This window comes from Hemitrygon akajei, chromosome 9, assembly GCF_048418815.1.
Source record: "Hemitrygon akajei chromosome 9, sHemAka1.3, whole genome shotgun sequence".
Taxonomy (NCBI): Eukaryota; Metazoa; Chordata; class Chondrichthyes; order Myliobatiformes; family Dasyatidae; genus Hemitrygon; species Hemitrygon akajei.
In genome coordinates this window covers 28,453,060-28,470,931 of record NC_133132.1, presented here as the reverse complement: position 1 = coordinate 28,470,931, position 17,872 = coordinate 28,453,060, and the positions used below count along the sequence as shown (strand labels likewise).

The 17,872-nt window shown below is 42.1% G+C and overlaps 1 protein-coding gene across 1 annotated transcript in view; it reads right to left on the bottom strand.

Moving 5' to 3' along the window:
* LOC140732641 (immunoglobulin lambda-1 light chain-like) overlaps positions 1-16,386 on the bottom strand; it is a 31,298-nt gene extending 14,912 nt beyond the window's left edge. Inside the window, exons 1-2 of the mRNA XM_073055337.1 lie at positions 16,265-16,386; positions 3,807-3,889 (exon numbers count right to left, since the gene is read on the bottom strand). Of these exons, the coding sequence (XP_072911438.1) occupies positions 3,807-3,889; positions 16,265-16,386 (205 nt within the window). The remainder of the gene's footprint in view (positions 1-3,806; positions 3,890-16,264) is intronic.
* Between the last annotated feature and the right edge of the window lie 1,486 nt (positions 16,387-17,872).

The following is a 17,872-nucleotide window of genomic DNA, read 5'->3' as shown; positions in this document are numbered from 1 at the left end:
CTTCATCCAGGTCATTTATAAAAAATAACGAAGAGCAGGGCCCCCAGGACTGATCATTGTGGCACTCCACTAGTCACCGACCTCCAGGCAAAATACTTTTCTTTCACTACTATCCTCTGCTTTCTTCCTGTAAGCCATTTTTTAATCCAACTAGCCAAGTGTTCACTAATCCCATTCCTCATGACTTTCTGGATGAGTCTCCCGTGGGGGACCTTGTCAAATGCCTTGCTAAAATCCATGTAGACCGCATCTACCGCCCTACCATAATCATTTTTGTTTTGTTACATCTTCAAAAAAACGCAATTAGGTTCGTGTGGCACGACTTCCCTTCACAAAGCCATGTTGACTATTCTTGAGTAGTCTGCACTTCTCCAAATTCTCGTAGATCCTATCCTTAAGAATCCTTTCCAATAGTTTATAGACCAACGACGTAAGAATCACGGGTCTATAGTCCCCAGGATTCTCATTATTACCTTTTTAAAGCAAGGGAACTACATCTGCCGTTCCCCAATCCGCCGGCACCTCCCCTGCAGCCAAAGAGGATTCAAAGATCATAGCTATTGCTCCAGTGATCACTTCTCTCACTTCCCACAGCAACTTGGGGTATGTCACGTCCGGCTCTGGGGACTTATCAATCTCGATGTTTTTCAGAAGATACAACACTTCTTCATCCTTATTTCCACATTGTCCAGCACACAGGCCTGTTCTTTGTCGAACTCACTCCGATCAAAGTCCTTTTTACTTGTGAATACTGAAGCAAGGTATTAATTTAGGACCTCCCCAAACTCCTCTGTCTCCAGGCACATGTTGTCTACTTTATCATTTAGCGGCCCCACCTTCATTCTTGTCATCCTTCTGTTCTTCACATACCCATAGAAGGTCTTGGGGTTCTCCTGAATCTTACATGCCAAGGCCTTCTCATTCTCCCTTCGATCTCTCCTAAGTCTTTTCCTAAGCTGCTTGTTGGCTACCCCAATTTGCTCATGAGCCCCCCCCCCCCCCCACCCGCGCTTCCTCCATTTTATATCTGATATACGCTTCTTTCTTCCTCTTGACGAGTTGCCTCACGTGTTTTGTCATTCACGGTTCCCCTTTCCTACCGTTTTCTCCTTATCTCAGTGGACAAACGTATCCGGAATCCAGCACAAGTGGTCCCTAAACGTCCTCCACATTACTTCTGAGCTTTCATTCTTGAACATCTGTTTCCAATTTACTCTCGCTAGTTCCTGCCTCATGCCTTCATATCTAGCCCTTCCGCAGTTCAGCACTTTCCCATTTTGTCTGTTTGCATCCTTTTCCATAGCTATGCTGAAGTTAAGGGAGTTGTGGTCACTCTCACCAAAATGCTTCCCCACCAAGAGGTCTGCCACTTGACCAGGTTCAATACCCAGAACTAGATACGGTATGGCTTCTCCTCTTCAAACACCAGGAAATCTGCAAATGCTGGAAATTCAAGCAACACACACAAAATGCTGGTGGAACATAGCAGGCCAGGCAGCATCTATAAGGAGAAGCACTGTCGACGTTTCGAGCCGAGATCCTTTGGCAGGTGGAAGGGTCTGGGACCGAAACGTTGACTGCTCGTTTCCACGGATGCTGCCCGACCTGCTGAGTGTCTCCAGCTTGTTGTACGTGTTGATTTGACCACAACATCTGCAGTGTACTTTGTGTTGTCTACATTTATGTTTTGTCCCCTGCCTGCCCTTCCTCACCAACTCAGAACACATAGCATCATGCCCTTGTACTTCTACCCTGATCACTGCACTTACATTCAGATTCCCACCCCACTGCCAAACTAGTTTAAACAACCCCCAACAGCTGTAGCAAACCTGCACGCCAGGATATCGGTCGCTATCCAGTTCAGGTCCGTCCTTTTTGTACAGGTCAGATCTTCCCCAGAAGAGATCACAATACGATATCAATAATATTGAAAGAGTGCAGAGAAAATTTACAAGGATGTTACTGACACTTGACCTAAATGAAAGGGAGAGCTTGAATAGGTTTTGACACAATTAGCTGCAGCAAAGGAGAATGATTGGTGATTTGATGGAGATATACAAAATTATGAGATGTATAGACAATGTAAATGCAAGCTGGGCTTTTCCACTAAAATTGCGTGAAATTAGAACTAGAGCTCATGGATTAAAGATGAAATGATTAAATGAAGCATGAGGGGAAAGTGTTTACTCGGACTGTAGTGGGAGTATGGGACGAGCTGCAGGCGAAAGGATAGGGTGCGGGTTCTATTTCAACATTCATGAGCAATATAGATAGGCACATGGATGGGAGTGTATGGAGGACAACGCCCTGGTGACTAGTTCGCGTAATCGTTCAGCTAGATGGGCTGAAGAGCCTGCTTCGGTGCAGTAGTGGTCTATAACAGTATCTATACGTTTCGGAAGCTTTAAAGTACAGGCTGCGATAGATTCAATTTGGGTTCTGGTGGGCATGAACGGTTTATGTATTTCACTGGAATTCGAAAGGAAAAACCTGGTAACCACGGTTATTATTAAAAATATTAAAATGGCCCTTCGGTTTGAATGATTTTGAAACTGTGATTTTTTAAATAAAGATCTAATGTAAAATGACTATTTCAGCAAGTTCAAGTTGTGGACATACGAAGGAGTAACAATTGGAGCAAGCTGACCAGATCTCCGGTCTTTGGTTTCTGTCATGTCTCAACTCCCTCGAATCTCTTAAAGATCTTTCGTTCTCAATCTACTTGGGAATCGATAAAATTTCTAAGGAAGCTAAGGATTAAATGTGCATCCAGAGAAGAATGTTATCTTTTTTTTTCAGTCCTCAATACCCAAACCTATTATCCGAACACTACAACTTTCAGCTCTCCACAGAAAACAAGCGGGACTCGGCTCGGAATTTAACTTGCCTGCTCACAAAGATTTTTAGATGTTTCAACGATATTACCTCCCTTTCATCTAAATGCCATAGAAAATAGGCCGTATATATTCGTTCACATAAACTCGCACTTACTCTGGAAGCAAAATCTGCTGCACTTCACGCAATATGAGGATCGTCCCAGACCCACCAATTTCGCCACTTCTATATTCATCAGTCGTCCTCGGTTGAATGTGTTCCTTCATGACAAATGACTGTGTGTCTGTGTGTACACGTGTGTGCGCTTTCATAGCTCTTTCTTTTACATCAGGTCAATATCATTAAAGAGAGATTTAAAATATATTTCTGCTTCATTTGGATCTCGAAAGAAAACTCATGAAAACATGTTGCATATCAGACTGGATCGTTAATGTTATTGGGTAGCTGCGGTCGAAATTATCAGCAGTCTGGCAAGAACCAAGAATGCCATCTTCAGATTACGGTCATTTGATGAACATCTGGGAATGCCTTTAACTGAGACTAATTAACATTGGAGTTTGAATTAAGAATTATACTCATTTAATAGAATGGCATTTAAACCTGACAAAACTTAAATGTCGAATCTGAACGCAAATACTGAACTGCAAAAGAATAATATTTTAAAGCTATTTTAATGAAGGAAAAGACGGATAAAATAATCTTTTCATCTTTATTAAGTTTGAAATATAGTTTTAGAGACAGTTGGATCTCTCGATCGTTGCTGCAAACGGGTTTGCAAGAGCCTCGTGTTTAACCACTCAGGAGTAACGCTCGTGTGAGCTCCATTCTGGGGCTGGCAGGGTCAGGTAACTGCTCACACTGAACGTGTTGTCCGTGTCCTGAAGGACAGGGCTCGTCTCAACGCCATCGCTTTTCGTACGTCTGACCACGGTCCACTCAATGCCCACAGCTCTCGGATTAAAACGGCTCACCAAACACACCAATGTCGCTGTGCCTTTTGCAGTAATTTCTTCGGCTGAAGGCCGGAGGACGGTGACAGCGGGGCTCCGAGGATCTGTTTAAAACAAGGTGTCAGTTTAGCATAGGTTGAGTAACTGTTTCTGTTAAAACATCTCTTTTGTTTAAAATGCATTTGGTATTTCATGTATTCATCTTAATGAATAAATATTTCTTTTCCGTTTTCCCATTTCAATCTGTTAAATTAGACGTGAAAAAATTACCACCTAAAATCTCCGGTGATGTTTGTTTTTTTGTGACACTGGGGCACAATATGTATAGTGGGGTAAAATGAATGATTTCGGCTGGGGTTTTAACCAGCATTGAATGAATGCATGAAATTAATATATTTCGGTCAGTATAAAGATAACGAAAAGCATCATTTAAAACGATGATTTCAAAGGACAAAATTACAAGAAAAAACTTAGATATTCTTTAAAACAGACCGAAAGGGTACAGCTTATGACGCCTAACCCTCTTACTTACGTAACAACATATTTGGCGTCAATGATCACATCAAAAATAATTGATAATCTTTTTGCACAAAATCCAATTCCAAATATCATATATTTATATTACTCCCATTCATTTTAAATCATATATTTTATATTTGTTCATTAAATAATTATTCAATATTTTTTAAACTTAAATGTAGTGCATGTTTTTAAATTCTTACTACAACTGTTCCATAGATTCACCCCTCTGACTGAAATTCAATGATTTTTCACATTTGTTCTTATCCTCTGATTTTGAAATATACATGTTCCTCTCAAATCATGTTGACTTTTTCTCATTCAAACAACCTTTGGATACTTTGTGGTTGTTGTCCATTGGATTCAGGTTGAATAAAAATCTGAGGTTATACCTGGCTACTAATTGTGGCTTCCATTGTGACCTAAGCTTCCACTGTTTCTACTTCTACCTTAGACACCTTCACTTCATGAAAACCTTCAGTCATCAAGACAAGAGGCAGAAGTCTAATACATGTTTTGCTTAAAATCGGGGATTAGTACACGGAGCTCTCAACCTTTTTTATGTCATGGACCCCTACTATTACCAGAGGGATGTATAGACCCGAGACTGAGAACCCCTTGAATAGCGTATTTAATTCATCTTAGCCATCGGAATACAGAGTTTGCTTTGCACAATATAAAATTACAGACTGCTTGTATAGTAAATCACTTTTGGACAGTTTAAAATACATGTTGAAAGTTACACGCTTTGTTTCTGAAATATTATTTTTCCACTTAAAGCAAATAATTCAAATCTGGTTTTTGGAGTGTAGCGGATCCTTCTACTTACTCTCACCACTGACGAAACCACTTTCTTACAATGTTCACTACCTAGGTGGTAAAGACAGGGGATACAACGGTGTTCATCTAATATGGTTCAGAGCTACGGCTCAGCGTGGTTTACTTTCAGATTTTCAACTAATTTCTCGTGCAAAGTTGAAAAGCTCACTGTTCTGTGGTTCCATTTTTTAGTGAATTGACAACTTTTATGATAGATTAATTCCTCTGATTTACTTCTTGTTATGCCGCTGTCTTTCAGGGCAGCAATAAAGATCCTCAATCACTGTCTACAGAAGGAGTCGCACACAGATAGAGAGGGATGTTTCATTGCTATTTCCGTAACAAACTTTGACCTGCCAGGGTTGTTATCCCTGAGGTGAACCCCCGAACCTGGATGGCGAAAGGATCACTCTTAGTCTTAGTCTACCCTTTGACCTGCTCGGCATGGTAGACACTATCAAAAACCAAAGCGCAAGGCCATGATACTCGCCAACATAGCTCTCTGGGTCAATCAGCCACGCATGCCTTCAAACCCTATGATAAGGTAGTCCTCTTGGAAATTGATTTCCACATGGTGACCCAAGTGCATCACGATTTAAAATTGCTAAGTTTCAGTATCACAATTGGCAGAAAAGTCTGTCTGCTATGTTTGCACATATTGACATTCCAAAGTAAGAGAGAAATAATACCAACAGTTGAAAACATACGATTCTAAAAGGCATTTGCTAATAACCATTAACAATTTCAGCATGGAAAAAGGCCATCTCAGCCTTTCTCGTCCGTGCCGAACGCTTACTCTTACCTAGTCCCAGCTACCCGCACTCAGCCCATAACCCTCTAATCCTTTCCTGTCCATATACCTATCCAATTTTTTTTAAAATCACAATATCGAACCTGCCTCCACCACTTCTACTGGAAGCTCGTTCACACAGCTAGCACTCTCTGAGTAAAGAGGTTCCCCCTCCTGTTACACCTAAATTTTTGCCCCTTAACTCTCAACTCATGTCCTCTTGTTTGAAACTCCCCTGCTCTCAATGGAAAAAACCTATCCACGTCAAGTCTATCTGTCCCGCTCATAATTTTAAATACCTCTATCAAGACCTCCCTCAAACGTCTACGTTCCAAAGAATAAAGACCTAACTTGTTCAACCTTTCCCTGTAACTTAGGTGCTGAAACCCAGGTAACATTCTAGTAACTCTGCTCTGTACTCTCTCTATTTTGTTGATATCTTTCCTAAAATTCGGTGACCAGAACTATACATAATACTCCAAATTTGACCTCTCCAATGCCTTGTGCCACTTTAACATTACATCCCAGCTCCTATACTCCATGCTCTTAATTACAAAGGCCAGCATACCAAAAGCAATAAAGATTGAGAATTTCCATTCTAATATCTGCGAGCCACTCTTCGAAGCCCGTTCTGGTCTTAAATGGTGCAAGTTTTTTCAGATTTCATTCAGATTCAAATTTAGCTCTATACAGCAAAACACTGAAGGTTGGTTTTAAAATCTATTGGCGGAACAAGTTAGTGCAGGAATTAGGTACAGAGCAAATCTCCTTTACTTTCTCCAAGTATTATGTCCTTGCATTTGCAATTAATATCTTTTTCAATTCATATCAATTTGCAAGTAAAATTCATATCTGTACGTTTTCCTTTTACACACTCCAAGAATACGAGTATGGTGTGTTTAAAACATATTAATTTCACTTACAATATCGCCGTAAACATTGGCTGGGCCAGGATAGCACGAAGTAGATCGAAAGAAAAGCAGCTACACTGACCGTTTGTAGCAACAATCTTCAGCAGAATACAGAAATACAGAATTTAGTTAAACGGATCCATTGTTTCTATTCCAGGATCAGAATCGACTTCCTCTTGGGAAATGAGACTTGACAAGCGACTGGTGGTGTCGGTTTGGAGCCAGTCACCATAATTCCATTAGATTTTAAACAAGTTTTGAGAAAGAGACACTGTTAGTTCTCAAGTTAAATGCCTAACTTTGAGCAAAGTAAAATTTGATGGGATTAGACCGGAACTCTCAAAGATCAATTCGGAGAAGCCATTAGCAGGCATAGTGAAGTTTGGCAAGTCGGAAGCTTTTGAAAATGGGATACAAAGAATTCAAGGCCAATATAGCAGTGAACGGCAAGGTAGGTAGTATTCAGGAGCCCTAAATAATGGAGGGAAATTGAAGTCTGTTGAACAGAATGGAATAGCCGTCTGGGATGTAGCAAAAACTGTTGGGAAAACGAGGACTGCTGGAGTCCAGTTAATGACGAAATCAGTAGCGAAAACGGGCATAAGACATCCTTGACAGGTAAGTTGATCATAAGAGATTCTTTAAATATATAAAAAACAAAAGAAGGAGCTGGGGAGAGAAAAGGTCCATCTTGGAATTAGTTTGATTATCGAGACAATGGAGGACCTAAATGAATGCTTCTATTCTACTTTAAAGAGGAAATAAAGTCGTGGAAGCGGGCAAGCTCAAGGACGAGCAGACTGATGCCCTGAAAGGTAATGATATTAAGCAAAATCGATGTTTCTGTTTTTGAAGAGGAGAACGGTGAATACATCCCTGGATCTTGTTCTCTGTACCCAAAAACGTGTAGCAAGCTTGGGTGCAGTTTGCTAGATCTTTTGCAGAGACTTGTTGTGTCTTTGTTAACCACAGGTGTTCAAGACAACGAGAAGCTGTACAGGATAATGAGAGGCATTCATTATGTTGGTAGTCAGAGGCTTTTTCCCAGGGCTAAAATGGGTAGCACGAGAGGGCACAGTTTTAAGGGGCTTGGAAGTAGGAACAAAGGAGATGTCAGGGGTAGGTTTTTTTTTACACAGAGAGTGCTGAGTGCGTGGAATGGCCTGCCGGCTGCGGTGATGCAAGCGGAAATGATAGGGTTTTTAAAGATACTCCTGGAAAGGTACATGGAGCTTAGAAAAACGGAGAGTAATGGGTAGGCCTATGTAGTTCTAAGGTGTTCAGCACAGTTTTGTGGGCCGAAGTGCCTGTACTGTGCTGTAAGTTTTCTATGCCTCTACGTTTCTAGATGTGGTTTGGAAACCTAAAAGTTAGCTGATGTTGCCTCTTTATTTAAGCAAAACTTTAAGGATAAGCAACGGAATTACAGCCTTGCGAGCCCAACATTAGTGGTGGGAAAGTTACTGCCACTAATTCTGCGAGACAGGATCTATATGCACATGGAAAGGCAAGTAATGCTTAGGAACAGTAAAGTGGTTTCGTGCGTCAGAAGTCACTGATCCCGAATTTACATTGCTGTTTTGAAGATGTTACCGAAATGGTTGATGTGGACATGGTAGTAGTTTACCACATGGAATGGACGTCTTGAATTATAATGAACCACTGGGTTATTCTGGGATTGCTTTCCTTTAACGCATGTAGGCTGGTATTGACATTATAGAGGTTTATTAAATCGTGACGTGAATATATAGGGTGAAAGGTCAAAGTGCATTTCCCGTTTACACGGCTCCTAAAATCGTAGTGGATGGGCTTAAGGTGAGAGGGGAATATCAAAGGGGACCTATGGATAAGTGTTCATCGCAAAGGCGGTGACGATGTGGAAATACCTGCCAGAGGAAGTGACAGGCGTAGCAACAATTTCGAGGTTTAAAATCCGCTTGCAGATGTGCACGGATAGGAAATGTTTAAAGAGATACAGGGAAAATGTAGGCGAATGGGTCCCGCTCAAGAAGACTGCTTATTCAGTATAACTGAAGTGAGCCCAAGAATTCGGGAATTGATCGCAATGTAGTTGTAAAGGCGTTTATCGATCCGATACTACATTGGTCGTTTCGAGCAGATGGAGCTTGTTAACCATGTTTGGCAGCTCATCTCGGAGAAGGAACACTCAGATCTCAAACCTCCGATGCCTTGTGGCTATGCCAACACATGGGGAAAGGCTCGGAGTAAACCCCGGTATCCTGGTTCAATTAGTGAAAACCCATGCAGCAGAGCGACCTCCAGTCTTCTTGTACAGTCAAGCATCTAGATGACGGCATCTCTCTGTTAAACTGGTAGTTGATGTGCAAGTGGTAATCCACATTAAAATAAATATTAGGTCATATAAATAAATAAATATATAAATTCGAATTGTTCCTGCAACTGCGCTGCCAATTCGGGCACCGGAAAGTCTGCGTAATTGCACTGCAGCGAGTTAATTGAATTTAAAAAAAATTAAGTTATAAATAATGTCCAGAGGAATGCTCTCCCTCGCTCCTGCTTCTCTTGAAAATAACCCTCCCAAAGGTCGTGTACTGTCACCGCACCTACGTAATGCCGATTGTTTGACACGCATTCGGCACCTTTCTACAATGTCAGTCCACGTTTTCCAACCATCTTCAGTGTGGGACCTGAACCCGCAACTTGCCATTTGAGAGGCTGCAGGTCAATCCACGAAGTAATAAATGACTGACTGACGATTTGTTATCATTCTTTAATATGGACATTTCTTTGTCACTCCAGGTGGAAATTTTCCTGCCCTTCGATTGCTGTTCTTCCACCCGATATTGAAGGACAGATTGTTACTGTGATGTGACTAGTCAACAACTATTCTCTTAGACAGGTGGAGGTGTCTGAGAAATGGACCCGAATGTCGTTGCTGGTGTCCAGACAACCCGAGCCGTCCGGGATACCCACCAGACCTACTTCCTCAACTGTTACCTCACGCTGACCGCCTCCCAGTGGAATTCACAAGAAAAGTGCACTTGTGAGGTTCCACGATTGATTCCTTTCTATTTGCAAGCGGCTTTCCTACAGTCGTACTTTACATTATGGCGGAATAAAACAGTTTCACTTTGTAAATGTAACCCGGAATCTTTTGCTACAAAAAAATATATTGTTCTTGCGTGTCAGCGGTTGAATTAAACCAGCGGAGGGGCAGCTGATATCGTGCCCTGATTGTATTGGTTATTAACCATAAAACTGGGAAGAGGAATAGAGCATTTTGTTCCACTAACGCGTCCAGATATTCATCAAGTACTGGTTGATATTAGATCTCAGCAACATGTTCCTGCCTTTTTCCTTAATATTGAGAAATCTGTGATCTTATGAATGAATTTAATGACGATGCCTCCAAAGGCTGGAGAATAACACCATCGACAGCACATTGAGTGCGTGTGGTTGAGTGGGGTGCAGGCTGTGCGTAGCTGCCGTTTCTGGGAACATGACGGAACGCCCCTGAGTCAGTATTCCGGCAGAAGACCCTTCTCACATCTGTTCCCGGATGCAAACTCCTGATCTGAGACTGCAGCAATGGTTGTGGACTCCTCATCTGGGAAAAAATCTTCTGTTCATTGAGCATGTTAAGATCTGTAGGAATTTTAATTTTCATCGAGATTTGCACACATTCTCGTAAATATCTAGTGCAAAGAGGGACAGACTACGCAATTTCTTCACAAATGTTGATTCTGCAACTAATCTATCAATTCCTGATGAAATCCCTCAATGTTTCTGATGAAATCTCCATCCCTGCAATGGGCCAGATGTCCTAATCCTTGGCCTATGTCTTATGGTCTTTTTAAGCAGGCAAGGCGAGGCCACGCAATGACGTCACCATTCGTGTACGTAAATCCTCTCAGGAGAAAGGGTTAAATATAACTTGTCTTCCCTGTGGTCTGTTGCTCTGGCGTTTCAGCTTTCAGGAAGCCGACGGCCAGTTATCTTTAATATATTACCGAATGCCTCGCAATTAAAGTAATTGACACGTTTGTAAGGTATATTAAAATTGGAGCATGATATTAAAGAATTAAACTAACGTTTTAATTAAAATTAGTTCCTGAAACAACAAAGAATCGAATAATTAAAATAATAAATTAAAATAAATCATATTTGAACAGTTTATATTTCTCTTTATACAACTCATGTTTTCCCTACAACCCACAAACAATGGTGCCTCCAATGTTTTGAACAGGTGAATCTTGGCAGGATACAAGGCACAATCTAGTGTAATGTTGGGCGACGTCCTTTCGGTTCTGCTGCAGGTTCTTGCTGCTCTGTATTTCAGTTCATTAGAAAGTGTAAGTGCTTGAAGTATAGAGGATAGGGAGGCCACAGAGAACAAAGTAAATGTCCGGATAGGATGAAGAGAAAACGAATGGCACACCTCATCAATAGAAAGGTGGTGAATCACAGGTTTTTATTTATTTAGAGATACAGTACGGAACAGGCGCTTCCGCTCCACCGAGCCACACCGTCGAGCCGCCTACCTGTTTAAACTAGCCTAAACCCGGGAAAATTTACGATGATCAATTAATCTAGTAACGGGAACGTTTTTGAACTGTGGGAGGAAACCGGAGCACCAGGACGAACCCTACGCGGTTCACGGGAAGAACGAACAAACTCCTACACGCAACGCCAAAAGTGAAGTCCGAACTATGGGTGTAGTGTTGCGCTAACCGTTAAGCCAACCCGATGCCCGGGAGCCACGGGCAAGGAAAGGTATAAGTGAATACAAGTGCTTAGATTATGCAAGGTCATGGGGATAAATAAGAATTCCTTCGCGGATCTTCCTCAAGATTAGCATTTCCCTTCATTGCATAAATACAAATTGTGTGTCGTCGAAAAAGATGGACCTCAGTTCATTGCGAAATGCCGAAGGGCATGCTCGGAACAGTGAAGGTGCAGCTAAACTTAAACACAGAAAATGTAGGGAATACTCTGCAGGGCAGGAAGCCTCTGTGTAAGAAGAGCTATTGCTGACAATTCAATTCATCAGATATCCTGATGACTGGTGGGGGATCAGAAACACAGACTCTGTTTCTTTTTCCACAGATGCTGCTTGGACCGCGTCTCCAGCATGTATGGTTTCGCTTTAGATTTCTAACATCTAACGTTCATTGTCGTACCAATATGACGTGTAAATCAGTGAAGGTGCAACGTAATATGACATGTATGCAAGATCGCAAAAAGGAAACCATCTTTTCAAGATAATATAGTGCTGACTGTATAAATATGTTGGGGCATTTCGAGGTTAAGGAGAAGGAGGTGTTCGGCCTCCTATTATTAAGGTAGATCGGTCCCCAGGGCCAGATGGGTGTTACCGTTGGTTATAGAAGGAGTCAGGAAACGAGATGGCTGGGGCCTTGACCAGTATCTTCGTGGCCTCTAGCCATAGGCGAGGTCCCAGAGGACTGACGAGTGACTAATGATGCACCTCATTATCCGAAGGAAACAAGGGAAAATCCTCCGAACTATAGACCAGAAAGCGCACGTCAGTTGTAAGAAATTGCGGGTGAAAATACATCGGGATAGGATATATGAACATTTGGAAATTTACACCCTAACCAGGGAAAACCAACAAGGCTTTGTACGTTGCAGGTCGTGCCTTGCCAATTTCGAGTTATTTGACAATATTACGAGATAAATTGATGAGGGTAGGGCTGTGGATGTTGGTTACATGGATTTTTGTAAGGCCTTTGACAAAGTCCCTCTCTGGAAACTAATCCGGAAGATTAGGAAGCATGGAGTCCGTGGCGAATTGCCTCTTTGTATTCATAAACTACTTGCGCATAGACGCCAGGGGGTAGTGGTTGAAGGGACCCATTCTAGCCGGAGACTGTTATTAGTAGAGTTATGCAGAGGCCTGAGCTGCGACTTTTGTTGTTTGCGATGTATATAAATGACCTGGAGTCTAAAAAATGTACTTTTAAGGAGCATAAGAGAACACTGAAGAAGCAAATTAGGATGGCTGAAAGAAAGCATGAGGTTGCTCTGGTAGACAAAGCATAGGAAATCCCAAGAGTTTCTACATGTATATTGCGAGCAAAAGGATAGCAAGTGACTAGTTTCCGATCAGAGTGTCCATGAAGCTGAAAGGGATTAGGGAGATCACAAATGGATTTTTTTATATCTATATTTACTCAAGAGACGGACACAGTGTGAGACAAAACAGTAGTGTATTCATGTGTGTAAAAGGATTACAGAGGAGAAGGTGCTTACAGTTTTGGGACAACGTATGGCGGATATATCCCCAGGAGCTGAAGAAGTGTTCTCGGACCATGTGGGAGGCTAGTGCAGAAATTTAAAATGTCCATAGCCTCAGCTGAGGGTAGCCAATTTTGTTCCGCTGTTCAAGAAGCTCTCCAAGAATAAGATTGACAATTATAGGCAGGTGAGCCTGACGTTAGTTATAGGCAGGTTATTGCACTGGATTCTAAGGGATTAGGTTTATAGGCATTTGGAGAAAAACAGAGTCTAATAATGAATAATCAACATGCAGTGTGCGAGGTGGGTCATGTCTAACCTATTATTTAGAGATTTCCGAGAACGTTATCAAAAGGTTTGATGAAGGAAAGAAAGTGGATATTGCCTACATGGACTATAGCAAGGCCGATGACATAGGTCCCATATGGGCGGTTGTCATGAAAGTTAGGACGCTTGTCATTCAGCATCAGGTAGTAATCTGGATCAGATATTCGCTTCACTGGAAAAGCCAGAGAGTGGTAATCGATGTTTGCCTCTCTGAGTGGAGGACTGTGTCTAGTGGTGTACCTCAGGGATGGGTGTTATGTACGTTGTTGTTTGTCATCTATATCAACGATCCGAATCATAATGCAATCTAGGTAATCAAATTTGTGGATAACAGCAAGATCGGGGACGTAGTGAACGGCGAGTAATGTCATTGAATCTTGCAGTGGGATCTGGAGCAGCTGGGAAAAACAGGCTGAAAACGTCAGATGGTGATTATTCAAGACAAAGTGAGGACAAACTAGGTTGGACTTACACGAGGAACTGTAGGGCACTTAGGAGTACGGTAGAACAGAAGGAATGCCGATCCATAATTTCTTCATAGTGGCGTCGTAGGTAAGTACGCTGTAAAAACAGCTTTTGGCATATTGGCCTTCGTAGATCAAAGTAAATATTGAGTACAAGAGTTTGGACGAAACCTTGAAGTTGTATAAGATTATTGCGAAACCTTATTTGGAGTATTGTATATAGTCCTTTTCACCTGCCCATAGCAACACTAGAACACTAGAATACTACGGCACAGTACAGGCCCTTCAGCCCTCGATGTTGTGCCGACCCATATATTCCTTTAAAAAAATACAAAACCCACAGTACCCCGTAACCCTCTATTTTTTCTTTCATGTATGTGCCTGTCCAAGAGGCTCTTAAATACTCCTAATGTTTTAACCTCTACCACCATCCCTGAAAAGTCATTCCAGGCACCTACAACCCTCTGTATAAAAAATTACTCCTGATATCTCCCTTAAATGTCACTCCCTTAACTTTGTACATATGCCCTCTGGTGTTTGCTATTCGTGCCCTGGGAAACGGGTACTGGCTATCCACCCTACCTATGCCTTTCGTAATCTTGTACACCTCTATCAAGTCCCCTCGCAACCTTATACGCTCCAAGGAGAAAAGTCCCAGCTCTGCTAACCTTGCCTCATACAATTTGCTATCCAATCCAGGCAACATCTTGGTAAATCCTCTCTGCATCCTCTCCATAGATACCACATCCTTCCTATAATGAGGTAACCAGAACTGAACACAATCCTCTAAGTGTGGTCTCACCAGAGGTTAGTAGAGTTGCAACATGACCTCTCTACTCTTGAATTCAACCCCTCTATTAATGAAGCCTTCTTAACTAGCCTATCAACCTGTGCAGCAACCTTGAGCTATGTATGGATTTGTACCCCAAGGTCCCTCTGTTCATCCACACTCTTAAGTGACCGACCATTAACTCTGTACTCAGCCTTCTGGTTTGTCTTTCCAAAATACATCACCTCACTCTTATCCGGATTGAACTCCATCTGCAACTTTTCTGCCCAACTCTGCATCTTGTCTATATCATCTTGTAGCCTTCGACAAACTACAGCTCCATCCACAACTCCTCCCATCTTCGTGTCATCCGCAAACTTACTCACCCATCCTTCCGCCTCTTCATCCAGGTCATTTATAAAAATCACAAAGAGCAGGGGTCCCAGGGGTCCTTGTGGCAGTCCGCTAGTCACCGACCTCCAGGCGGAATACGTTCCTTTCACTACTACACTCTGCTTTCTTCCTGTAAGCCCCTTTTTAAATCCAAATAGCCAAAGTTGTACTAATCCCATGTCTCATGACTTTCTGGATGAGTCTCTCGTGGGGGACCTTGTCAAATGCCATGCTTAAATCCATGCAGACCACATCTACCGCCCTACCTTCATCAATTGCTTTTGTTACCTCTTCAAAAAACTCAATTAGGGTCGTGAGGCACGACCTACCCTTCACAAAATCGACTATCCTTGAGCAGACTGCACTTCTCCAAATGCTCGTAGATCCTATCCTTAAGAATCTTTTCCAATAGTTTGCAGACCAACGACTTAAGACTCACTGGTCTATAGTTCCCAGGATTTTCCCTATTACCTTTTTTAAAGAAGGGAACTACATTTGCCGTTCTCCAATTCTCCGGGACCAGTAGTCAAATCAACGTGTAAAACAAGCTGGAGGAACACATACGGTTCCCTTTTCCTACCATTTTCTCCTTATATCAGTGGGTCAAACATATCCTGAACCCAGCACAAGTGGTCCCTAAACTTCCTGCACATTGCTTCTGTGCTTTCACCCTTGCACGTCTGTTTTCAATTTAATCTCGCTAGTTCCTGCCTCATCCCTTCATAGTTAGCCCTTCCGGAGTTCAGTACTTTCCCATTTTGTCTGTTTTTATCCTTTTCCATATCCATGCTGAAGTTAAGTGAGTTGTGGTCACTCTCACCAAAATTCTCCCCCACCAAATGGTCTGCCACTTGACCAGGTTCAATACCCATAACTAGATCAAGTATGGCTTATCCTCTTCAAACACCAGGAAATCTGCAGATGTTGGAAATTCAAGCAACATACACAAAATGCTGGTGGAACACAGCAGGCCAGGCAGCATCTATAAGGAGAAGCACTGTCGACGTTTGGAGCCGAGATCCTTCGGCAGGACGAAAGGTCTCGGCCCGAAACGTTGACTGCTCGTTTCCACGGATGCTGCCCGACATGCTGAGTTCCGCCAGCTTGTTTTACGCGTTGATTTGACTACAGAATCTGCTGTGTACTTTGTGTTGTCTACATTTATGTTTTGTCCCCTGCCTGTCCATCACCAACTCAGAACACATAGCATCACGCCCTTATCCTTCTGCCCTGATCTCTGCACTTACATTCTGATTCCCACTCCACTGCCAGGCAAGCTTAAACAACCCCCAACAGCTGTAGCAAACCTGCCCGGCAGTATATCGGTCGCTTTCCAGTTCAGGTCCGTCCTTTTGTACAGGTCAGACATTCCCCAGAAGAGATCACAATACGATGTCAATAATATTGAAGGAGTGCTGAGAAAATTTACAAGGATGTTACTGACACTTAACCTGAATTATAGGGAGAGCTTCAATAGGTTTTGACTCCATTAGCTGCAGCAAAGTAGAATGATTGGTGATTTGATGGAGATATACAAAATTATGAGATGTATAGACAATGTAAATGCAAGCTGGGCTTTTCCACTAAAATGGCGTGAAATTAGAACTAGAGATCATGGATTAAAGATGAAATGATTAAATGAAGCATGAGGGGAATGTCTTTACTCGGACTGTAGTCGGAGTATGGAACGAGATGCAGTCGGAAGGATTGGGTGCGGGTTCTATTTCAACTTTCATGAGCAATATAGTTAGGCACATGGATGGGAGAGTATGGAGAACAACGCCCTGGTGACTAGTCCGCGTAATAGTTCAGCTAGATGGGCTGAAGAGTCTGCTTCTGTGCAGTAGTGATCTATAACAGTATCTATACGTTTCGGAAGCTTTAATGTAATGGCTGCGATAGATTCAATTTGGGTTCCGGTGGGCATGAACAGTTCATGTATTTCACTGAAATTCGAAGCGAAAAACCTGGTAACCACGGTTATTTTAAAAAATATTAAAATGCCCCTTCGGTTTGAATGATTTTAAAACAGTGATTTTTAAAATAAAGATCTAATGTAAAAGGACTATTTCAGCAAGTTCAAGTTGGGGACATACGAAGGAATAACAATTGGAGCAGGCTGACCAGATCTCCGGTCTCCGGTTTCTGTCATGTCTCGACTCTCTTGAATCTCTTGAAGATCTTCCTATCTCAATCTACTTGGGCATCGATAAAATTTCTAAGGAAACTAAGGATTAAATGTGCATCGAGAGAAGAATGTTATCTTTTTTTTCAGTCCTCAATACCCAAACCTATTATCCGAACACTACAACTTTCAGCTCTCCCCAGAAAACAAGAGGGACTCGGCTCGGAATTTAACTTGCCTGCTCAAAAAGATTTTTAGATGATTCAATGACATTACCTCCCTTTCATCTAAATGCCATAGAAAATGGGCCGTATATATTCGTTCACATAAACTCGCACTTATTCTGGAAGCAAAATCTGCTGCATTTCACGCAATATGAGGATCGCCCCAGACTCACTAATTTCGCCACTTCTATATTTATCAATCGTCCTCGGTTGAATGTGTTCCTTCATGACAAATGACTGTGTGTCTGTGCGTACACGTGTGTGCGCTTTCATAGCCCTTTCTTTTACATCAGGGCAATATCATTAAAGAGAGATTTAAAATACATTTCTGCTTCATTCGGAACTCGAAAGAAAAGTCATGAAAACATGTTGCATATCAGACTGGATCGTTAATGTTATTGGGTAGCTGTGGTCGAAATTATCAGCAATTTGGCAAGAACCAAAAATGCACTCTTCAGGTGTGGCCTTTTATACATTGGTGAGGCCCGACGCAGACTGGGAGACCG